The 26,147-nt window shown below is 33.7% G+C and overlaps 2 protein-coding genes across 3 annotated transcripts; both read right to left on the reverse strand.

The window, feature by feature from the left end:
- Window positions 1–483: 483 nt before the first annotated feature.
- Window positions 484–3,718, reverse strand: LOC146887205 (receptor-like protein EIX2). Of its 2 annotated transcripts, XM_085672130.1 has the most exons (2): window positions 3,343–3,718; window positions 484–3,279 (listed from the first exon to the last, which is right to left on the reverse strand). In XM_085672130.1, exons 1-2 carry the CDS (start codon window positions 3,716–3,718, stop codon window positions 485–487), a joined length of 3,171 nt encoding a protein of 1,056 aa, XP_085528256.1. In that variant the 3' UTR covers window position 484. The 2 variants fall into 2 exon arrangements, with proteins under 2 accessions (XP_085528256.1, XP_085528255.1); XM_085672129.1 differs by having other exon boundaries at window positions 484–3,718.
- An 11,030-nt stretch (window positions 3,719–14,748) lies between these two features.
- Window positions 14,749–19,282, reverse strand: LOC146887206 (receptor-like protein EIX2). Its single transcript, XM_085672242.1, has 2 exons — window positions 15,771–19,282; window positions 14,749–15,310 (listed from the first exon to the last, which is right to left on the reverse strand). Exon 1 carries the CDS (start codon window positions 19,249–19,251, stop codon window positions 15,778–15,780), a length of 3,474 nt encoding a protein of 1,157 aa, XP_085528368.1. The 5' UTR covers window positions 19,252–19,282; the 3' UTR covers window positions 14,749–15,310; window positions 15,771–15,777.
- Between the last annotated feature and the right edge of the window lie 6,865 nt (window positions 19,283–26,147).

The following is a 26,147-nucleotide window of genomic DNA, read 5'->3' on the forward strand; positions in this document are numbered from 1 at the left end:
CTGAAAATTCTGTGGTACAATTCACAAGACATACTCTAATTAGCTGTAATGGAGAAAAATTAGATATTTAATAATACAGAGGTTTAAACTTCGGAGAAGTTGTCGCATACCAAGAAAACTTATCTATAATTTATTTATTGCAAGTAAAATAGTGTTTTTTTAAAAAAAAATACTATTAGTGAAGGCACTAACTCTGTAATTAAAAAAATTGAATTGGACAAACTCAATGTTCAAAATTTAAATTAATGCAGACCAATACGTGGGTGTGACAGACATACAAGTGAAGTGATATAATGAAGTAAAACGATACTTATCACCGAAAGAAAGAGTAAATATTTAATAAGTAAAGTCTAACAATGTGATTGGTATCGAAATAAACAATTCAATTTCATAAAAACATTCATTCTCAAAGTAATGTGAATAAAACGGAGAAATGAAGTAGCAAATTATAAGAAAGAAGTTGATGGAAGAACGTACCTACAAACTATCCTTTTAGCCACCTATGACACTTGGCAACGTTGAGCTCAGCCATTACAAGTATATATTCTATCACTCTGTTCAAGAATCTCATGTAAGCAATTCTCCATGGTTGCCAAACTAGCATTGATCCAAATAAACCCCAAAATCCTGCAAAGAAACCTAGCCCCAAGCTCATGTATATTGCTCCATAGAAAATTGAACTGTCTTCTTCACCGTCTATTGTTGGTTGTTGTGTTTCTTGTATTGTCTCATCTCCTGGACAATTTTTGTTGAGTTGCTCTCCACAAAGATCAACATTTCCTTCAAAACAAGAGGCATCAAAGGTTTCAAAATGTCTTCCCCATGGGATTCTTCCACTGAGATTGTTGTTTGATAGGTCTAACACACCAAGACTATCAATGTTGGGAAGAGTAGAAGGGATATTTCCAGAGAAATTATTTCTTGATAAGTCTAGGAATTCCAGCGAACTTAAATTCCCAATTTCAGAAGGAATCTCTCCATGAAAGTTGTTTCTTGATAAATTCAAAGAAACTAATCCAACTAAATATCCAACCTCTTTCGGTACTTCACCGGTTAAATCATTACTTGAGAGGTCGATGCTTTTAAGAAGATTTTCTGGCTTCCAGAACTCGTAATCATGCCCTTTCCACGTCAATAAGAGGTAAGAGTCATAAATATTAGCATAAGACCCTAGAGTTGAAATTTTTCGTTGCCTTCCCATTGCCATTGGGAGTACGCTCCTTTCCATCATTGTAGAAAAATTCGTCAAACAAGTTGGAATTTTTCCTGATAAGTTATTCCTTGAGAGATCCAAGACTTGAAGATGTCTCAAATAGCAGAGATTTACAGGGACACTTCCAAAGAAGCCATTTACTCGCATGCTCAAGATTTTCAATTTTTTCATACTTTCTCCAATCCAAGAGGGTATTGGTCCAGACAACAAATTTTTACTCACGTCCAATAAAACTAACTCAGAACAATTCTTCCATGTGAGTGGCAGTTCTCCAATCAAATTGTTGTTCCGCAAAACCAGAGCTTGCAAATTAACCAGAGTACTCATGGACTGTGGAATCTTCCCTGATAATTTATTGTTTCTTAGATCAAGATATCGTAGAGAAGTTAGATGTTCCCAACACTCAGGTAGTTGTCCTGCAATTTGATTATTTGATAAATCCAAAGTGTGCATGTTTACTGTTACTCTATTTTCGCACAAAAGTGTCTTTAAATCTGAAAACTTATTTTCCGACAGATCCAACGTGCCGGTGTGTTGGAAAAATGTAGGAATTACACCTTCAAATTGATTTGAATTTAGAATTATTGCATTTGAACCATCTTCGACAAACTTCATCGTTAAATTCGGAACGACACCTTTGAGACTGTTGTAAGACATATTGATCCCACTTATAAACTGTAACTTATTCCAAAACCAATCTGGTACAAAGTCATCGATCCCCGCATCAGAAATATCCAACAATTTTAGCTGACTTTGAGTCTGGAGCCAACTTGGGAAGTTAGGACCCAACTTACAAGAAGCTAGGCCCAAACTAAGTAATTGGAAGGGTGGAATCCATGTGGTAGGAAACTTTAGAGACAATGAGTTGTCTGATAAGTCTAGTTGGAACAACTGGGACAAATTTGTGAGATGCAATTCATTGATATCACCCTCCAAGTAATTCTCCTCAAGATGAAGAGTCCACAACTGATAAAGAAACCCAAGGGAAGCTGGAATCTTGCCTTTTAGTTTGTTAGAAAAGAGTTCAAGAACTTCGAGAGAGCTCATTACTTTCCCGAATGCATCTGGAATGGGACCTTCTAACAAGTTATTATACAGGGAAAGGCTTTGAAGTTTGGTGGTGACGTTGCAAACCCACTGAAATACAATCGATGATTTCAGTTGATTATATGACAGATCAAGGATGACAAGAGAATGAAATTTTTTAATGGAAGTGGATGACCCAAGAAAGCTTTTATCAGTGAGGCCGCACTTAAACAAATGAAGTACTTGTAGTTTGGTGCTGAAGTTGAGATTTTCATGAAACATTGATGTCTGACTCAGATTGTTACAAGAGAGGTCAAGTTTCACAAGAGAAGGAAAATTTAGATAATGAGGAGAGGACAAAGCAATGTTATTACCAAAAAGATAAAGCTCTTGGAGATTAGGACTATAGTTGGACAACAACTTGAATGTTGATAACCTGAGCATATTATTAGAGAGATGGAGGATGGAAAGTGAAGTGGAAATGTTGGATTGAGAAGGAGAAAATGGTGAAAAATCAACATCTGAAAGTCTACAACTGTCTAGATTTAACTCTTGTAAGTTTGGAAGATGGTCACTAATAAGTTGAAACCAGGGATGAGAGAAACTAAGATAAGTAAATGAATAAAGATAGAGAGTTGTTAATGAAGAGAGAGAAGATACCCAATTTTCATCTTTTAAATTAAGACCGGAACGTCCATCAAGTCTAAGAGAATGCAAGAGAGGAAGATTTCCAACCTGGAAAGGGAGTGTTCCATTAAGTGAATTTACTGAAAGATCAAGATACACCATACGTGACAAATTTCCAAGTTCATGAGGGATTGCACCAGAAAAGTAATTTCCTGAAAGATCAAGATAACCCAAATGCGAGAGATTTCCAAGTTGAGAAGGAATTTCTCCATCAAGACCAGTTCTTTTAAGATCAAGACACTCTAACTTTGAGAGACTCCCCAGTTCGTAAGGAATTTTCCCGAAGAAAATTGATTGGGATAGATTAAGATATCTTAAGCTTTGAAAGGAGCCGATGGTTGCTGGAATTCGACTCGCATTGAAATAAAGATACTGATATAAGCTTTGCAAGGAGCCAAAGGATTCAGGCATTTGAACATTAATGGAATAACTAAGAAAACTGAGATCCAAATATTCTAATTTTTGCAAGTCAACCAATGAAGTGATATTGATTGAACCTGACAAAAACTGTTGTTCTGAACCACGAAGATCAAGCATCTCTACGTGACCAGTTTCATTGTTGCATTCGATTCGTTCCCATTTGCAACATTCTCTGTTATCGTCCCTCCACGTGGACAGCATGCCATAGTAATCTTCCACACTTTGTTTGAAATTGAGGAGTGCATGTCTCTCCCTCTTTATGCATTTCACATATGAAGTTTGTGGTAGCGAGTTGAATCCAAGAATGGAAACTTTGGTATGTGCAAGGCACAGGAACACTATGAACAATATTTTGAGGAAGTAGCTAGCCATAGCAATTTTGCAGATATGAAAGTTATGGTATGCTATGAACCTTGGTGTGAGTAAAAGAAGAAACACTACCAATTTATAATTTGCGGTATACAGCAGGGTGTAAGTAGTTGGCATAGTTGTGCATGAATCATACTGTTGGCTATGAATATGAAGTTTTTACAGCATCATGATTCATGATGATGTTGACTATGAAAGCTTGTGGTTTTTATGACCACGCGGAGAATTAACCCAAAACCTAATAAGAATATAAGCTTTGTTTTAGGACTCCCTCAGTTATATGAAACTAAAAAGAAGTTATCTTTTATTCTCTATATTTTTCACACTGTTTTTATTATGATCCGTGTTTAATTAAATTTACTAGGATTTCTTGTTCTTCTTCTTATATTATAGAAAGAGTTTAAAGTTTGAGCGATATCTATTATACTATTTGTGTACAAATGACTGCTGAATTGGAAAAATATTTTATTAATCTTTAAACAATTCTATGTTTTCTTAAGAATTTATTTTATATTAACAATCTTCACCTTTTTGCCTATGCTCAACGAAATTTAAGTATTAGGATATGATAAGTAATAAACTATATTCAAATAGATATTATTTTAATATAATACTATTAATTTACAATTTTTTTATTTCTTTTATATTAATTATCTAGACATTCAATATATTACTTTCTTACTTTTTTCCTTTAATAACTTTGTACATCTTTTTTTTGAATAATGAATCCTCCTCGATTTAATATGTTTATATACTAGTAAAAAAAACTTTATAAACATATGATTACTATAAAAATGTATATAATGAATAAAATTAAATTAATTCTCTCGTATTATGAACAACTATAAATCTTACTTATTACACAAGCATATGTTATTGGTATTGAGCACCACCATGACAGTACAAGGAAGTCATTGTTACCTGGAACATATTTGGAGTGGTATTTCTTCGGTCCTCAAGATAAGAAATATATAAATGTATCAAGAATCAATTGCAACCAAATCTGGCTATTGGAAAATCACATGGAAAGATTCTCAAAGTTGTGGCATAGGAATGAAAAAAACTCTAAATGGGAGAAATGCACCCACTTACCAAACGGGAGAGCTGCGAAAGCGAGAGCGAGAGAGCAAAGCAAGACGAACAACCGCTAGAGATAGGAGGAGACGAGCAGTGGCGGATCTTAACCAATAATGTTGGGAGAATCAAAATAATATACTCAAAATTCAAACTTTATATATTTAATTGTTGTCATTAACACAATAAAAATGAAGAAATAATTTAGTATAACCATGTATTTACAAAAGAAATCACACCTATACAAAGAATTATCCTTCGTTTTTTAGATCTTTGAACTCATCCATAATTAAGTCAAAACTAAAATTTTCAACTATTTCTTTTTCATTGTAAATATAAACATGTTCCAAAGAATTAATATAAAACACGTTCCTCTAATCAAACAATATGATCATTTGTATCATGATTCAGGATGCATAAAGCTAAGATATTGAATTTGTATTGATTTCATCTTCACCAATTAATAGCTTTTTTTTTATCACTTTTAAGAAATAAATTTATTCTTTTATTCTTCATCAATATACCTATTTCTTTTTTAAGTTTAAGATTAAAAAATAATTTATCATAATTTAATTAAAAACTAAAAATTAAGAGTTACTAAAAGAAAAAAATCAATAACAACCAAGTCCCATTAAAAGATGATTATGAAAAAACACATAGTACATTCATTTCTTCTATAATCATAAAAAAATGAATATAAGGCTCATGTGATGAAAAATAATATTAACTATTAAACAAATATTTCACTATCCAGTAATACGAGAGAGTTATATTTTGTCTTCACAAATAAAAGAGAACAAATAATAAATGAAAACAAGAAGAATAAGTTTATATTTAACTGTTTTTTTTTTTCAAAACAAAAAGGAAACATATGAGAGTGTGAGATCAATATAATTTGTGAAAAACTTAAAAAATACAATAAGAAAGAAAATAAAAAATATCTTAATAAATATTTTTATTCTTCATTACATTTGATTTTATATTTTATTATTTATTAACATTAAATGTTATGCATTATAAAATAAAGAAAAAGACACCTCATTTAACTTCTATCAATCCAATATATGTTAAATATAACAAAAAAATTTAAAAAATTGAAAATAATATATATATATATATATATATATATATATATATATATATATATATAATATTAAAAATTAAAAATTGTGGGAGGCCACGATCACCGCTGCCCCCAATGATCCTCCACCACTAGAGACGGGGTGTGATGTAGTGTAGTGAGGAGGCGAGAAGGAGACAATGGTCTAGAGAGGAGGAGAGTTGGGAGTGTGAAATGCAACGCCAAAACAATTGGAGGGAAGAAGAAAATTAAAATCATTATGTTGGTTATAGTGAACCTACATAGTATTTGTATTTTAAATTTAAAATAATATAATAAACTTGTATTATTACAAAATTGTCACCGCTCTCACTTATTATGACGGTTCTTTTGATAACTAGCATATAAAATTTTGTATTTTTTACAAATTGTCTCCTCTCCTACTTACTATGGTGGTTCTAATAATAACCGGTATAGAAAATCTCATCATATTTATAATTATGCCAGTGCTTCACATATTATGATGGGTGGATTATAACTGTCATAATAAATCATCATAAAATCTAATTTTTACACTAATAATATATATATATATATATAATTTTAAATTTAACTTAATTTTACAAAATTAATTTATAAAATGAAATTTATATTATTTATATATTAGAATTTAATCTCAACTAATTGATGCAAGATCTTCAATGTATTTCATATTCTTCAAAATACTAGGTTTTAATTATCTTGCAAATATTCAATATTCAACCTTGCTATCATTATCATATGTCTTCTTCAAAATACTAGGCTTTAATATGTTTTTTTTTTTTTGTATTTGAGGGTCTTTTTCACCACAAAATTGTAAAATAGGATCCGTTATTTTTTTTTTAAATTGGATCAAGTCGTTGTGGGGGAGTACGACATTAAGATGAAGTTGTCCTCGACCTGACCAGTTTCGTTTTTTTCAAACAATGTCGTCATTGAAGACGACGGTTTTGATTTTAAATGAAAAGTGAAGTCGTCCTCTAAAATGACGACTTCACTTTTCACTTCTTTGTTTTTTATTTATTTTCAGTTTCATTATTTTTTATTTTTTTTTTCAAATTTTTCTCTATCACTATTTTTTTTTCAAATATTTCATATTTCATTATTTTTTTTATTTTTTTGCAAATTTATCATTTTTCATTATTTTTTGTTTTTTTCAAATTTTTCAGTTTTGATTATTTTTCTTCTTTTTTTTTAATTTTTCTTATTTTTTAAAAATTTTCAGTTATCAATTTTATGTATTTTTGTTTAAAATCATTAATTATGAAAAAAAAAACTGAAAAAGTGAAGTCGTCACGTTAGAGGACGACTTCACTTTTCAATTAAAACCAAAATCGTCGTCTCTAATGACGACATTGTTTTTTTAAAACAAGTAAAAAAATCGGTTAGGTGGAGGATGATTTCACCTGTAATGTCGTCCTCCCCTGACGACTTAACCCTTTTTGGCAAAAAAAAAATTAAATGAACTCATTTATACAAATTTCTTTTTAAATAGACCCCAAAATCCAAAATACAAAATACCCTGCAAATATTCGTTATTCAACCTTGCTATCCTTATCATAAGTCTTTTTCCTCATGTCTGGTTTCCGATCATAAGTCTTTTTCCTCATGTCTTGTTTCCGTACCGACCCTTCTCATGTGTTGTGTGCTCAACTTTAATTTGCCCATGACTTTCTCACTACCTTTTCTGAATGTTTGTATTATACGTCAAGGTAACGACCATTTTTGTTTTAGTGAAACCGTTTCATAAAGCCTGCTACTCGTTTTCTTGCATTAGATCACCTATGAAAGTCAGCACACACACATTACATGCTGATTAATTAGAGCTGTTGGGTACATTCCCAAACCATAGTGTGTGAAGAGTGAAAAAATATCATTGATTGTGTATATCAACATTTGTGACTCACACCACGTCCATATATATTCAGTTTTAAATACTGTCGTGAACACGAAGAACGTTAATTCGTATTAAACAGGTAATCACTTTGATAAACTGTTATAATTTGGGAAGAGTATGATTAGTGCCGGAACTTAGAACCAAAATTTTATATAAATTATTTTTTCAACATTAAAATAAAATTCTTTCCTCACATCATTTTTTCTCTATTCAAAACAAACATATATGATAATAGAATCCAAAAAAATATGATAATAATATATATGAAAGCGTAACATAAAGTTTGTTATCAACAATCATATATTAAAAAAAAACAAAAGTTACCTTTAATCATAGTATTTTCTCCGTGCTCTTTAAATGACTTAAAATGTTGAATAATTGAATCAAAACTAAAGTTTGTTGTAATATCCCTTTTAATATAGATTATTATAATGCTTGCTATAAAAAATTTTAAAACCCATAAAAAAACACTGAAAGAAGTTAAAACATGTTGATGACAATCAACTCAATGCCAATTAGAATTCAATGAAAATCAACTCAATTACATGTAACAATGAAAACATTTGAGTTAGGTCGTCCGTTTGGTTTTTTACTAAAAAGATAGCCCGGTAAGCAATATGCAACATCTTTTAATGGCGATTACCGAATACTCTAACGATGAATGAAATAAGCTAAACCATGTGTATTACAATCTTCTTGGATAACTATCTTTACTAGACAATGTATCATTTTCTAGATGCATTTGACATGGATCTCATTTTAGATAAGTTCTTCGTACCTCATCAATTTATTTGATGGGTATTGCCAAATTTGAGGATATTTCCCCGGACCACGTTGTAAAGCATTTTCAAATTCATTGTATGTAACTTTAGGACTTTTAGATAGTTGTTTTTTATTTTCTTCAATTTTTGAATTATCGTGAAGTTTCTCTAATTTAGATGACATAGATGCATTTTTTTCATTTTCATCACAAGCATTCCTCTTGAAAAAATAATCAATTCTTCTACTCTTTATCATATTTTTTCTAATATAAATTTGTCACCTCTCACCTATTTCAGAAAAGATAAAATTATGAATACCCTAACTTAAATCTCAAAACTAAGACTAAATATTGCTCTTCCCTTATACAATTTCAAAGGCTAAAATAACTTTATCTACCCAAAGAGAGTTTGATCAATAATTAAAGCATGATTTTATGATCATAAAGATATTCCTAAACCATAGAAAAGCCATAAAAAAGAGGAAACCATATTGTTTCGGAAAAAAAGGGGTACAAAATGAATTTACTAAAAAAAAAGAATTGTTCCTTAACTCCTCAATTTTGCTGTGATGCCATTTTATTCTGCAAATGATAAAATATTGATGATAAAAATTGGAATAGAAAGAATAACAAAGAAAGAGATGAAGGTACCGAAGAGAAATAAATCAAAAAAAGAAGCAAAATAAATTATAACAGCAAAGTAAAACGTGATTTTTAAATTTAAATAAAACATTTTAAAACTAAATTATATAAATAATATATAAACATATTTTTAAAATATATAAAAAAAAAGAAAAAAAAACATTGGGAGAGTCGTTGTAAAAACATCACACATAATAATAAAAAGACACTAGGGATATACAACACCAATGAGACCTAAGTCCAACCATATAAGGCATTGACACCACTCTCAACCAAAAACCTTAAGGCAATGGGTTTATGGGTCTTTATTCTTATATAGTGCTATACTTTCTCATTTCTAGTCAATGTGGGACTTAGACTCACACTTGGATTTCTAACAATCTCCCCCTCAAGGGTGAGTCCCTTCAACCACATTGGTACAGTCCCCCTCCAGCCGAAGCATTCCCAACCACGAGTACTTCTTTTCTACTTTTTTCTGTACTGCCGTTCTTTTCTTAACGGGACACGCTTACCTAGAATACTTGCCCAGAAGACTTTCGATACTAGGACCATACTGCACTCGTCTAAGCCGGTTTTAACCATCGGCTCTGATACCACTTGTTAGGTTTACAGAGGGGGTATCACCGAGGAGATACAACACCAATGAGACCTGAGCCCAACCATATAAGGCATTGACACCACTCTCAACCCAAAACCTTAAGACAATGAGTTTATGGGTCTTTATTCTTATATAGTGCTCTACTTTCTCATTTCTAGTCAATGTGGGACTTAGACTCACACTTGGATTCCTAACAACATTGTCATGGAGTGGAAATGTCAATCCTTACAGTAATCCAAAATACTTGGAACGGAAAACTGAGGCACACCATGATTCCATTAACAAAATGGAATAAGAGTTCAACATTATTCAAAATAAATACTCAAAGAGCAAGGCAATACATGGGCTACAACCCTAAAAGAAAAACTCAAAGAACCGAGATTCGACCCAAGATAAGCTATGCAGCAGAATTTCCATCACCCTGATGATCACGAGTAGTTCCCACATCTGCTCACATCAATAAATTGATGATCATCGCAAAAGGAGAAAACCACACATAGAACACACAAGCAAACAAAAAGGGTAAGGTAAAGTAAAAAGGTTTTTATCATGCAATCGAACATACAATTTAAATGTTAAGAGTACATAAATCAACAAAGCATGTAATGACCGACAAGCAAGACACTAAGACTCAATTATTCAGATACATATAATCAGTCAGATTCACTGGATGCTTGCACTTGTGGTGGCCTTTACTACACTGTAGAACCATTGCAAATGGGTTTCACCCTACCACACTCAAGGTTAGCCTTCAAACATCTAAGGACATTATCCTACCAAAGATTAGGTCCTCATGCCACTCTCACCACTTGACTCAGTACGCTCTACGTGAGACTAACTAATTCTTTAGAGTGTCAGGATGCAATCCTTACTTGAATCCTTACTAAATTATATAATAAGGCACCACCACAAAAATCCCGTGGAATTACATCCTGACCATGAGGCACCACCATGAACTCCCACTAACAGGAATCATGGAATTATGTCCTAACCATTAAGCACCACCGCGAAACCATCATGAAATTACGTCTTGACCATGAGGCACCACCATGAGATCTCACCTAGAGATTCATGGAATTACGTTTTAAACCATACCAGAATCATGTTTCACCAACCAAGCATCATGTTATCGTGCATACCAATCTCATGCCTATATTTATAACCAACCATCCAATCATGTCCCATAAACAAGATCATGCCAAACGCATCAATTTCATTCCCATTGTGTCATATATAATACATACAAGGCATCGTACGTGACTTTGTAAAGTAGCACACCAACCAAACATTAGAAAACATACATTTAACCAATCAACACTGTAAATCTCGCTCAGACGAAGGAGCTCTCGGTTAGGCGAGAGGAACCCCTCGCCTGGGCGAGATTGCAATAGTGGGCACGTCAAGGTCTCGCTCAAGCTAGCCCATCTCGCTCAGGCGAGTGGGATTCACTTAGGCGAGCCCTCGAAACAGATAGGGGGTGAGCTGCTGTTGTTCTCGCTCAGGTGAGAGCTCCTCGCTTAAGCGAGAGCTTTCTTTTTTAGCGACCAACCCGCTCGCTTGGGCGAGTTTAGCAGAACTCACAAGTTCCCCTGCGTGCCAAACCAGATTCAAGCCATTCCAGCAGTACAAGCACCATAATAATACACATCCAAAAACATATATGAAGCATTTACAACTTAACGCAAACCAAACAGGCATAAATATTTCAAAAACAATGAACCCTAGCTCCACTTATCTGGAAAGTGCTAACCAACGACACCGAAACTTAAGCTAACGAGCACCACAACTCCAAGAACGAATTCGAGAACTGGAAAATAGCGGAAACAGATTTAAAACAAGTCCACTACGGTTAACCTTCAGTAGAAACACGAAAATCAAACCAAAGGAATAGTAGGGGCTGAAAAACAACTTACGTGGAGTAGGAAATAGGGTTAAGCTAACTTGAGGATGAATGTGATTCAAACCCTAGCAGAGTACTGTTGTTGCAGCTCTAAGAGAGGAAGGAGAAGGGTCTTTTCTGAAAAGTGGAAGAAAATGAGAGTGTTAGGTTGATTTAGGGGCTTTGGACACAAATATGGGCCAGCCCCAAGCCCAACTCATTAGAGTATATGCCCTTAAACATTATGACAAATTTAAAGTGGACCTTACAGTCGTGGGTCTCCTATCATACTTAAGATCCGCGACGAGTACGATCTTATCTTTATTATGCATTTTTAAGCATGTCTCTCTTTGTTTTGTTTTTTGTTTTGTTTTATTTTCTTTTTCTTTATTACTTTTTTTCTTTGTTCTAAAATGTATTTTGGACTACTTTTATAAAAAAGTTGAACACTTCAAATATTTTCCATTTTGTATATTTTTTTTGGTCCATAAAAAAAAAGAAACCGGCTATAACTCTAAAAAAAATTAGAAACACTGTTAAGCTAAAATGGCGAAAGGTGAAGTGGAATTACGATCTTTACCTTTAATAATGAAAATATATTTTGAAGAAGGAATTTGCAATCTATAATTCTCTCACATAATTAACGCAAACTTAATCATGGATGTGTGAATTGAATAGAGTTCGTTAAACAATTTTGTTTCGTGATGAAATATAAGAAAAACAAATGTGGTTGCATATACGGTTTTTTAAAGCTATACTTTAATGGTTGAAATTTTACATTAACAAATTTATAACATATCTTACATGTTAGTTTGATAAGATTGAGTTAAACTTAAAATTTACTTCTTGTAATGGTATTAAAGTCATTAAAAGCCTACCATAGCAAGATTTTTTATTTGTTAGATATATTATCAGATCGTTATGAAATTACCTATTAATATCTAGTCAATCTCACAATCGAGATATATATGTCTCGACATAGTGGATGTGTTAAAGATCTCATATCAACTAGAGATATGACAAATTTATAATATATGTGTCTCATTAGTAATCTAATCATCCTTATTTATAACCTATCACTACAAAAAAAATGCATTTTAGCGACCACCTAATTTTTTCGGTCGCTAAAAGGTATAAAATCGGTCGCTAATAATAATGATAAATATATGTTTATGAACAAAAATATTTTTGAAATAAAAATATTATGTTTGTGAATTTCTTTAGTTATTTTTTATACATCGAGAGAGCAACATACATAAATATATTAATATTAAAATTAATACTTGATCATAAATAGTTTTAAATCATAATTATAATTGTTACCACACAATTATCTTTGTTATGACTATTTGATATTTTTACAATCAAAATGTGATAATCATGATAATAACAATAATCAACATCCTAAAACTTAAGTCCATATTGAACAATTTAGAAACTTCTCAAATTACAAAGTTTTTTTAATAAAACAAAGATTTTAGCATTCTATATAATTCAAAAACAAAACTTTTATTTCAACTTATATAGTCACCGTGGTAGATATTTTGTTAATAATATTATCGATCATTGTTTTAGTTGTTACACAAATTAATATCATTACACATTTATTAGTTATATTTTAGTTAGTAAATAAAACTTGAAACATATCTGGCGACTAAAACTTTTTGGTCACTAATTCGGTTAGCAAAAACATTATATTTAGCGACCGAAATTCTTTGGTCGCTAATTACCTCATCATACATATTTTGCGACCACTAGTTTTTCGGTTGTTAGTAAAATATTTATTCGGTCGCTAATTCGGTCACTAAATACATTACATTTAGTGACCAAAGTATTCCGGTCGCTAATTAACATATTACATATATTTAGCGACCACCAAATATTCAGTTGCTAATACAAGATCCATATTGGTCGCTAATTCGGTTGCTAAAAACATTGCTTCCAAATTGAATAAATAGCAACCGATTTAGCGACTAGATTTTTGCTACTGAAAAGTTCGGTCGCTATTTTAGTCGCTAACCATATTGTTGTCACTTGAAAGGTGATCGGTTGCTATGACAAATTTGTAACAAATATCGTTCGGTAGCTATTTCGGTCACAAATAGTGACCTAATTTTTTCGGTCGCTAAAAAACTTATTTCTAGTAGTGTATGTCTTAAAGTTTAAAATAAGTAATTAAGTTGTCTAATAACCCCTAGGACCTATGCTAATCTAGATATAGATTCACTAAAATCTTAGAAAGACATTTGACTATTACAATATAAAGAGTTTAACAAAATAAAAAGTAGTTTATCTTTGGTACTCCAAGTTTTTACACTCAAAAGTTTGTTTTCTAGTACTTCATATTTAACCTCAAGACTCTAAGCAGAATCTCCATGTAAATACAAGGTAGTTCTAACCTAGAAGAAAAAAAAAATTAAATGCTCTTATTTGAAATCACGTAAACTTAAAATCAGAATAATTTTATTATATAAAGGAGGTTATATTAGGATGGTGATAATTTCTCAAGAGTTTTTTCACGAGTACTCAAGAAAAAATTAAAAGAATCACTCAGAAAATAAGCATACGAGGGAGGGTTGATCGGGTGTTTTGAAACTTGTAAAACTTTAAAAATCTTAAAGGGCTATTTCTCTTGGTCAAATAGTAGAAAACATGTTCTATGTTTTTGTGAACTATGTTTTTGTGAAGAGGGTGTTACAAATAAAATGGTCAAATCTAAAATTCAACACCATTGATACCCCTCTTTGTTCTTAGACTTATATTTCAATGGATTTTGAACAAATAGATATGATTCGATTTATGTGATTGTGGATGGATTTTTAACAATAATCCATTTTTTAATCAGTTATGAAAAATATGAATTAATAGGGTCAATACGGTTGTCCCAACGATTGTACAAAAAATACATAAAAAAGTTGAAAAGGAGAAAAAAAAGACATGATACATGGCTACCTCTTCCCACAAATCTCAATAAAACCATAAGCAACCCTATATCCTCAACCCACAAATCCTATCAATCCAAATTTCGAGTTTATATTCCAAATCCATCTACACATAAGTATTCCTAAGAAGATATATCCAATATTTGGGAATGATTCAATAACAAACTATATTAAAATCCTGAAAGTACAACATAATAATGGTTTAATGGCACATATTATCTTCTCCCAAGTTTCCATTCCTGTATATCCACTGATGACAAGCTAACCATGACGACACTTATGCCCACCTCCATAAAAGCATTCACAAGCATAGAAAATAGGTGTTGTGTATTTTCTACTAGCGTTTAAGCGTTAGTTAGCCAAGCATAGTAGAGCAATCATATCACCATTTTCACTTACTCGGATTTATTTTTGTATTAAGATAAACAACTAAGTGGACATATCACCATTATATTTTGTGTTTCTAAAAGAATAAAGAAGAAGGAGTACACTGAAGTATGAATGAACCATAAAACTCTCATTCATTATTGCAACCAAACTTGTTTTTGTTTCCATCAATGTTGACACTTATAAATGTGGGTAGTCAATTTGCATTATAAGAAAAGTTTCCCTCAATGCTTACATTACCCAATAGAAGATAATGAAGCTCAATACCTACTCCAGTAATCCATGCAGCTTTCATCATCTTCCATAGACTGCAAATTCTGTGATACAATTCACAATACATACATTAGTCGTGATGAAGAAAGCTATGAGACTTAAGAGGTTTAGACATCATAGAAGTTCTCCTAAAACAAGAAAAGTAATCCAAACAGAGCACGCCATCTATAATTTATTTATTGCAAGTAAAATAATGATTTTATGGAAAACCACAATTAGTAAAGGCACTAACTAATTAAAAAAACTTAGAATTGGACATATTCAATGTTTAAATTTTAAATTAGTGAAGACCGAATTGTGAGTGAGAGACATACAAGTAAGAAGTTATAATATAGTAAAACGATACAAATCAGCAATAGAAAAAGTAAAGATATAATAAGTCTAACAACTCGAACTTGATTGTATCTAGATAAACAATCTTATTATTTAAAAAAAGTACATTCTACATAAACAGAGAAATAAGCAGTAGCAAGTTTAGAGAAAGAATTTAATGGAATAACGTACCCAATAACTATCCTTTTAGCAAAGTACGGCATTTGGTAATGTTCAGTTCAACCATTACACGAATGTAGTCTATGAGTCTGTTCAAGAATCTCATATAAGCAATTCTCCATGGTTGCCAAATTAGTATTGACCCTAACAAGCCCCAGAAGCCTACAAAGAATCCTACTCCCAAGCTCATGTAAAATCCTCCATACAAAATTGAATTCTCTTCTTCACCATCAATGGCTGCTTCTTTAGGTTTTTGTGTCTTGTCTCCAGGACAACTTTTGTTGAGTTGCTCTCCACAAAGATCATTATTTCCTTCAAAACTAGAGGCATCAAAGGTTTGTAACTGTCTTCCCCAAGGGATTCTTCCACTCAGATTATTGTTTGATAGGTCTAACACACCAAGACGATCAATGTTTGAAAGAGTGGAAGGAATACTGCCTGACAAATTATTTCTTGATAAGTCCAGAAACTCTAGCAAACTTAAATTCCCAATCTCAGAAGGAATTTCACCATGAAAGTTGTTTCTTGATAAATTCAAAGAAATCAATCCATCTAAATATCCAATCTCTTTCGGTACTTCACCTGTTAAATTGTTACTTGAGAGGTCAATGCTCTTGAGAAGATTCTCTGGATTCCAAAACTCATAATCCTGACCTTTCCACTCCAATGACAAGTAAGAGTCATAAATATCTCCATAAGATTCTTGAGAAGAAATTTTTCGTTTCCTTACAATTTCCCTCCGGATTACGCTCCTTTCCATCAATGTGGTAAAATTTCTGAAACAAGTTGGTATTTCCCCTGACAAGTTATTCTTTGAGAGGTCAAAGACTTGAATTTGACTCAAATAGCAGAGTTGTACAGGAACACTTCCAAAGAAGTGATTTACTCTCAAGCTCAAGATTTTCATTTGCTCCATATTTTCCCCTATCCAAGAAGGTACTGGACCAGACAACAAATTTTTACTCACGTCTAATAAATCTAAGCTAGAACAGTTTTTCAATGTGAGTGGCAGTTCTCCACTAAAATTGTTGTTTCGTAGGACCAGAGCCTGCAAGTTAACAAGAGTACCCATGGACTGTGGAATCTTTCCAGATAGTTTATTATTTCTGAGATCAAGAAATACTAATGAACTTAGATGTTCCCAACACTCAGGCAATTGTCCCGTTATTTGATTATTTGATAAATCCAAAGCATGCATACCTTTGGTTACTCTATTTCTGCACAATAATGTATTTAAATCTGAAAACTTATTTCCTGACAAATCCAACGTGCGAGCGTATGACAAAAATGTAGGAATTACACCTTCAAGTTTATTTGAATTTAGAATTATTGCACTTGGACAATCCCAGGGAAATTTCATCGCTAAATTTGGAATAGAGCCTTTGAGACTGTTGTAAGACATGTTCATCTCATTTATAAACTGTAACTTGTTCCAAAACCAATCTGGCACAAAGTCATGAATCCCCGCATCAGAAATATCAAGGAAGCTTAGCTGATTTTGAGACTGGAGCCAGTATGGGAAGCTAGGACCCAACTTGCAAGAAGCTAGTCCCAAATTAAATAATTGAAAAGGTGGAAACCAGGTAGTACCAAACGTTAAGGAAAACGAGTTATCTGATAAGTCTAGTTCTATCAATTGGGACAAATTTGTGAGATGCAATTCATTGATATCACCCTCCAAATAATTCTCCTCAAGACGAAGAGACTGCAACTGATGAAGCAACCCAAAGCTTTCTGGTATTGCTCCAGTTAACTGATTGTTGGAAAGACATACACTCTTCAAAGATGTAAAGGCTGAAATATTAGGTAGTTTTCCAATAATCAAGTTATTCGATAAATCTAGATTCTCAAGTGCAGGGCTGTTGCACCTTGAGGAATTCTGAATGAAGCTAGAAATTTTCCCACTCAAACTGTTACCGTCAAGGTATAATATCTTCAATGTGCATATGTTCCCAAGGGAAGCTGGAATCTCGCCTTTCAGTTTGTTGGATTCAAGTACGAGATTTTCAAGAGAGTTCATTACTTTCCCAAGTGCATCTGGAATGGAACCTTCTATCAAGTTATTATACAGGGAAAGGGTTTGAAGTTTGGTGGTGAAGTTGAAAACCCAGTTAAATATAACCGATGATTTCAATAGATTACTTGAGAGATCGAGGGTGACAAGTGAAAGAGAATTTTTAATGGAAGCAGATGTCACAGCAAAATTTCTATCAGTGAGACTGGAATTTCTTAAGTAAAGATTTTGTAGTTTGGTGCTAAAATTGAAAATCCCTTGAAATATTGATGTTTGAGTCAGATTATTAGAAGAGAGATCAAGGAGCACAAGAGAAGGAAAGTTTGGATAGTGAGGATAGGACGAAACAATGTTATTACCAGAAAGATGAAGCTCTTGGAGATTAGAGCTATAGTTGGACAACGATTGAAATGTTGATGACGTCAGTATATTATAAGAGAGATCAAGGATGGAAAGTGAAGTGGAAATGTTGGATTGAGAAGGAAACAAAGATGAAATATGATGATCTGAAAGACCACATCGGACTAGACTCAACTCTCGTAAGTTTGGAAGATGGTCACTAATAATTTGAAGCCAGGGATGAGAGAAGTCAAGATAAGAAAATGAATAGAGACTGAGAGTTGTTAATGAAGAGAGAGAAGTCAGCCACTTTTCATCCTTTAAATGAAGACTGTTACGTCCATCAAGTCTAAGAGAATGCAAGCGAGAAAGATTTCCAACCTGGAAAGGGAGTGCTCCGGAAAATGAATTTCCAGAAAGGTCGAGATACCTCAAATGTGATAGATTTCCGAGTTGAGAAGGGATTGCATCAGAAAGTTGATTGTATGAAAGATCGAGATACCTCAAATGTGACAGACTTGCAAGTTCAGAAGGAATTGCATGAGAAATTTCATTGACTGAAAGATCGAGATACCTCAAATGTGACAGATTTCCAAGTTGTGAAGGAACTTCTCCATGAAGATCATTACTTTTAAGATCAAGATACTCTAACTTTGACAGATTTCCTAGTTCATAAGGAATTGTCCCTAAGTAAACTGACTTTGATAGATTGAGATATCTTAACCTTTGAAAGGAGCCGATGGATACTGGAATTTGGCTATGGAGAAATAAATTAGAGCTAAGATCCAAATATTTCAAATATTGCAAGTCACACAATGAAGTGATATTGATTGAACCTGACAAATAATGCGATATTGAACCACCACGAAGATCAAGCATCTCTATGTGACCAGTTTCGTTGTTACATTCAATACCTTCCCATTTGCAACACTCTCTGTTATTTTCATCATCGCTCCACGTGAACAGCATGCCATGATAATCTCGGACACTTTGTTTGAAATTGAGGAGTGCTTGTCTCTCCCTCTCTATGCATTTCACTTGTGAACTCTGTAATGGCGAGTTGAATCCATGAATGGATAATTTTGCACGCAGAAGACATACAAACACTGCAAACAAGATTTTCAGAAAGTAATTTCCCATTACAATTTTCCTGATATGAAACTTGTGGTATATCGATAAAAGAACCAACACCGCGCTTACAATTATGATTGCCTTCGCAACAGTGTGTAAGTAGTTGACATTGTACGAAGAGTCTTAATTTCTTGGCCCTATCTTATTGACTTTCGAAGTCAAGCAAGGAAGAAAGTTTGAAAGCTAGATATTTCTAAATCAAAAGAAAATCGAGGGACCCCTAAAGTTATGTGAGACCAAAGAAATAAATAATTATTATGTGTCTTGTTTTCCTACTTTTGCAATATGTATTATGTCAAGGTCTGATATTAAACATTATACGGTCTGATATTAAACATTATTCAATAACGATTCTTTTAGCATTCAAGTAATACGTTTCACATTTTTTTTAATCTTTTTATATTAAATATAGGGCTAATAATCGGTTGACTAGAGTAACTACCGACAAAAGATAAGTCTTCTTTTTATTGTCCACATTTATTTTTTAATTTTATCTTTTAAATATTTTTTAAATTAAAATAATTATTTTATTAATATTATGTGATTATTTTTTAATTTAATATTTTTTTATTTATCTATTTTTTATAAATTAATATTATAAATGAATATTAATTATAATAAAATTATAAAAATTATTATATTTAATTTTATAATTATAATAATAATAATTTTATTATTTTTTATTATCATAGAAAGTAAATACAATATTTTTACTAGCTTATATAAAAGTTTTGGGATTATTCTATTGATCCCTATATTCCTTAGGTTCTTTTAAATCTCTATTTGATCCCGATCTTTGAAGAAATGGTACAATTTGGTCTTTTCTAGTTAAATCTCTTGTATTGGATCAAGGTTTTTTCATCAAATTTGAAGTAATGAGTAAGAATGATTTGCTTTATTGGTGTAATGACCAACGTAATCCTAGTATCAACTTTAATAAAAAATATGAGCTTCATTTCAAGAAATTTAACTAAAAAAAACTAAATTGCATCAATTTTTAAAGAATCGAGACTAAATTGAAACAAAAAAAAAAACTAGAGGACTAACTTTAACATTTTTTGAACGAAAAAAATGGTCAAAAGAGTAATTCAACTAAAATTTTGGTACCTCCAAAATATTGGTTGAAGATCCACCACTGTATGCACCATCTATTATTTATAGTTTTATATCATCTACTTTTCACATTTTTTTTGTATCGTCTAAATTTTGTATTTTTATAGGGTCTACTCAACAATTTCTATATTGTTTGTCATTTTTATTATTAGGAAATCAACTATTACATTTGTCTACATTATCTACTAAATATTTGTTGGGTATTGGGCTCCCTTCCTATGTGGAGAAAAGGCCCAAAATTTGAGAAGCCCATGTCTCACTTAAACCTAGTGGAGAGGAGGCTATAAAATAAAGAGAGAGGCAGAACAATAGAGTCAGAATACACTGAAAGCCCTAACACATAGAGGGAGAGGTAGAGGGAAAATTCTGTTCACGTTTTTCATAGAGCTGTCGCAGTAAATTCGGCGCTGCGGATTCGTTCACCGTTGGATCGGGCTGAAATTTTTACAGCAGGTTCGGAACTCATTGCTCTTCATTCTGACCGGTCGGATCTTTGATACGAGGTCTGAGTTGGGAGATATTAATTTCGCACTGCAGCAGTGATTTGTAGAGGTTTTCCTCTCTTGTTCTTCTCTATTTGAAAGCTTTGTTGCTTTGTTATTTGGTTGGGTGTTGGCACTAATTTGTGCTATTGATTGAGACTCTTTTGTACTCTTGTTGATCATAGTGAAGCTATTTCTTTGGTCTGGACGACTCGTGGTTTTTACCCTTGATTTGAGGGGTTTTCCACGTTAAAAATCTTGGTGCCTTTATTTGTGCTTTTGGTGATTTATTATTGCTGCTCTTTGATTATTGCTCCTCATAGATTCTTGCAAGTTAGGGGAAATTATATCCGCTGCATTCTCTGGTATATTGTTTGTTATTGTTTTCCCCATCAGAGTGGTATCAGAGCTCTTGGTTGGGCTATATTTACTTGCTTGAATGATGGAGGCAAATGCAAAGATGATTACTTTGAATGGTACAAATTATCATTTGTGGAAGGGCAAGATGAAAGATTTATTATTTGTCAAGAAATTGCATCTTCCGGTCTTTGCTACACAGAAGCCAGATTCTATGTCTGAAGAAGAATGGGACTTTGAGCACCAACAGGTATGTGGTTTTATTCGGCAATATGTTGAAGATAATGTTTATAATCATATTGCTAATGAGACACATGCCAGAGCTTTGTGGGAGAAGATTGAGTCTTTGTATGCTTCTAAGTCGGGCAATAATAAATTGTATTTGTTAAATTGCTTGATGAATTTGAGGTACATGGAGAATTCTTCTATTTCTGATCACTTAAATGAGTTTCAAGGGCTCCTAGATCAATTGTCAGGAATGAGCATAAAGTTTGATGACGAAGTTATGGGATTATGGTTGCTTAATACTCTACCAGAGTCTTGGGAGGTATTTCGGGTTTCAATTACGAACTCTGCCTCGAATGGTGTTGTTTCTTTTCAGATGGCAAAGAGCGGTGCTCTTAATGAAGAGATGAGAAGGAAGGCACATGGTTCTTCATCTCAGTCTGAGATGCTTGTTACAGAAGCTAGGGGGAGAAGTCAGAAAAAGGAACATAAAGGTGGTAGAGAGAAGAGTAGGAGCAAGTCCAAGTCAAGATACAAGAATTTAGAGTGCCATTTTTGTCATAAAACTGGACACATTCAGAAATACTGTTTTAAGTGGAAAAAGGAGAACAAAGACAAGAAGGGCAAACAGAGAGAGAATGATCATGATGATGATGATCGTGTCACTACTGCTACAGATGGTGATCTTGTTCTTCTTCGTGACTTTGAGTCCGTTAATCTTGTATCTGATGAGAGCATGTGGATTATTGATAGTGGTGCTACACTGCATGTTACACCTAGGAAGGAGTTCTTCACATCTTACACTTCTGGTGATTTTGGAGTGTTGAAGATGGGTAATGATGGTGAGTCTAAAGTGATTGGTGTTGGTGATGTTTGTCTGCAAACCAACATGGGAGTGCAGTTGTTGCTTAAAGGAGTCAAACATGCTCCGGATGTTCGTTTTAATTTAATCTCTGTGCAGTTGCTTGATGATTGTGGTTATGACAATCACTTTGGTTCTAGTAAATGGAAGCTCACTAAAGGTAACTTGGTTATGGCCAGAGGGGAGAGACAATCTAAATTGTATTGGACTAAAGCTTTGGTTGCTAAAGACAGTGTGAATGCTATGTATATGGAGGCATCTTTGTGGCACCGGAGGCTTGGTCATATAAGTGAGAAAGGGCTTAACTGCTTAGCTAAAAAGGATGTGCTTATGGGATTGAGAAATGCAGAATTGGAGAAATGTTCTCATTGCATGGCTGGTAAACAAACCAGAGTATCTTTTAAGAAGCATCCTCCCTCAAGGAAGTCAGAATTGCTTGAATTGGTGCATTCTGACGTTTGTGGCCCATTAAAGGTAAAGTCATTTAGTGGTGCACTTTACTTTGTTACTTTTATTGATGATTGTTCCAGGAAGCTATGGGTCTATGCTCTTCAGCGGAAAGGTCAAGTACTTGAAAAGTTCAAGGAATTTCATGCTATGGTTGAGAGGCAATCAGGCAAGAAGCTGAAATGCATCCGTAGTGATAATGGTGGTGAGTACCGTGGACCTTTTGATGTTTATTGCAGGCAGCATGGTATTAGACACGAGAAGACTCCTCCTAAAACTCCTCAGTTGAATGGTCTAGCGGAGAGGATGAACAGGACCTTGGTTGAAAGGGTTACATGTATGCTTTCAGAAGCAAAGTTGCCTAAGCACTTTTGGGGAGAGGCATTGCTTGCAGCTGTGCATGTTATTAATCTCAGTCCCGCAGTTGCTTTGAATATTGAGGTGCCAGACAAAATTTGGTTTGGTAAGAATGTTAGATATGATCATTTGCGTGTCTTTGGTTGCAGGGCATTTGTTCATGTTCCTAAGGATGAAAGATCCAAGTTAGATAAAAAGACAAGGCAATGTATCTTTATTGGCTATGGTGAGGATGAATTTGGCTACAGGTTTTATGATCCTGTTGAGAAGAAGCTTGTTAGAAGCCGTGATGTACAATTCATGGAAGATCAGACCATTGAAGACATTGATAAGGTGAAGAAGACCACACCCGAGAAAGACAGTAATCTCACTGATGGTAATCCGATGAGGTTGCCCACTCACAATTTGGAGAATGTTGAAACGGAAGCTCAAGACAATGAGCAACATGGTGATGTTGATGATCAACAGTTTGGAAGTGGAGTAGAGGTTCCAATTGATGATGCTCAAGAGGAACATGATGATGATGACGATCTTGGTGATATACCTGAATCACCTCAAGTCCAACTCAGGAGGTCTAATAGACAAAAACAACCTTCTACAAGGTATTCCTGTGATGAGTACATAACCTTGACTGACGGTGGAGAACCTGAGTGTTTTGAAGAGGCTTTGGATAGTGAAGAGAAGAAACAGTGGCTGGATGCAATGCAAGATGAGATGAAATCTTTGCATGATAATCACACTTACGACTTGGTGAAATTGCCTAAGGGCAAAAGGGCATTGGAAACTAGGTGGATTTTCAGGGTGAAACAAGATTCAAATTCTACACTTCCAAGGTACAAGGCCAGATTAGTGGTGAAAGGTTTCAGACAGAAAAAGGGTGTTGATTTCAATGAGATTTTCTCACCTGTGGTGAAAATGTCATCCATCAGAACTGTGCTAAGTTTAGCTGCTACTCTTGATTTGGAGGTTGAGCAGATGGATGTGAAGACAGCTTTCCTTCATGGTAATTTGGAGGAAGAGATATACATGAAGCAACCTGATGGTTTTCTTGTTAAAGGCAAGGAAGAATATGTGTGTAGACTAAGGAAGAGTCTATACGGTTTGAAGCAGGCTCCAAGGCAGTGGTATAAGAAGTTTGAGTCTTTTATGTGTGAGCAGGGTTACATGAAGACTACTTCTGATCATTGTGTCTTTGTTAAAAGTTTTTCTAATGATGACTTTATTATCCTGTTATTATATGTTGATGACATGCTTATTGTTGGAAAAGATATTTCCAAAATTGACAGGTTAAAGAAGACACTTGGCGAGTCTTTTGCCATGAAAGACTTGGGAGCTGCTAAAAGGATTCTTGGCATACATATCTCACGTGATAGGAGAGAAAAGAAGATTTATCTATCACAAGAGCAATACATTAGGAAGGTGTTGCAGAGATTCCAGATGGAAAATGCTAAAGCTGTGAGTACTCCTCTTGCTACTCATTTTAAACTGAGTGTTAAACAGAGTCCTTCAAATGAAGTTGAGAAGACCAATATGAGTAGAGTTCCTTATGCATCTGCGGTGGGCAGTTTGATGTATGCGATGGTGTGTACAAGACCAGATATTGCACATGCTGTTGGTACAGTTAGTCGATTTTTGTCAAACCCAGGTAGAGAGCATTGGAATGCTGTGAAATGGATTTTGAGGTATCTTCATGGTACAGTTGATATGAAGCTTTGTTTTGGAGGTGATAAACCTACTTTGATGGGTTACTCAGACTCAGATTTGGCTGGGGATATTGATTCCAGAAAGTCCACTTCGGGCTATTTGATAAAGTTTGCAGGGGGAGCTGTGGCTTGGCAATCAAGACTACAAAGGTGTGTAGCGTTGTCTACTACAGAAGCAGAGTTCATTGCTATTACTGAAGCATGCAAGGAGGTGTTATGGTTGAAGAAATTCTTGCAGGAGCTTGGTTTTAGGCAAGATAACTATTCATTGTTTGTTGATAGCCAAAGTGCTATCCATCTTGGTAAGAATCCAACTTTTCATTCTAGATCCAAACATATTGATGTGAGGTATCATTGGATACGTGATGCTTTGGATGCTAAGTTGTTGGAGTTGAAAAAGGTTCATACAGATGATAATGGTGCTGATATGATGACTAAAGCATTGCCAAGAGGAAAGTTTGAAGTTTGTTGTGAGATCGCCGGTTTGGCGGTTATCTCCACATAGTTGTGAGGGGGAGATTTGTTGGGTATTGGGCTCCCTTCCTATGTGGAGAAAAGGCCCAAAATTTGAGAAGCCCATGTCTCACTTAAACCTAGTGGAGAGGAGGCTATAAAATAAAGAGAGAGGCAGAACAATAGAGTCAGAATACACTGAAAGCCCTAACACATAGAGGGAGAGGTAGAGGGAAAATTCTGTTCACGTTTTTCATAGAGCTGTCGCAGTAAATTCGGCGCTGCGGATTCGTTCACCGTTGGATCGGGCTGAAATTTTTACAGCAGGTTCGGAACTCATTGCTCTTCATTCTGACCGGTCGGATCTTTGATACGAGGTCTGAGTTGGGAGATATTAATTTCGCACTGCAGCAGTGATTTGTAGAGGTTTTCCTCTCTTGTTCTTCTCTATTTGAAAGCTTTGTTGCTTTGTTATTTGGTTGGGTGTTGGCACTAATTTGTGCTATTGATTGAGACTCTTTTGTACTCTTGTTGATCATAGTGAAGCTATTTCTTTGGTCTGGACGACTCGTGGTTTTTACCCTTGATTTGAGGGGTTTTCCACGTTAAAAATCTTGGTGCCTTTATTTGTGCTTTTGGTGATTTATTATTGCTGCTCTTTGATTATTGCTCCTCATAGATTCTTGCAAGTTAGGGGAAATTATATCCGCTGCATTCTCTGGTATATTGTTTGTTATTGTTTTCCCCATCAATATTTTATTTAAAATGGAATTTGATTTCTTAATTTTAATGAATTCAATCTTAATATATTATTTAAAATAGTTATATACGATATATTTTGTTAAAAATAAATAATTTAAATATTTTTTGTCATAAAATTAATTAAAATTATTATTTAATTTTATA

Source organism: Vigna unguiculata, chromosome 4 (assembly GCF_037176805.1).
Source record: "Vigna unguiculata cultivar grain cowpea cultivar isolate G323 ecotype 2 chromosome 4, ASM3717680v1, whole genome shotgun sequence".
Taxonomy (NCBI): Eukaryota; Viridiplantae; Streptophyta; class Magnoliopsida; order Fabales; family Fabaceae; genus Vigna; species Vigna unguiculata.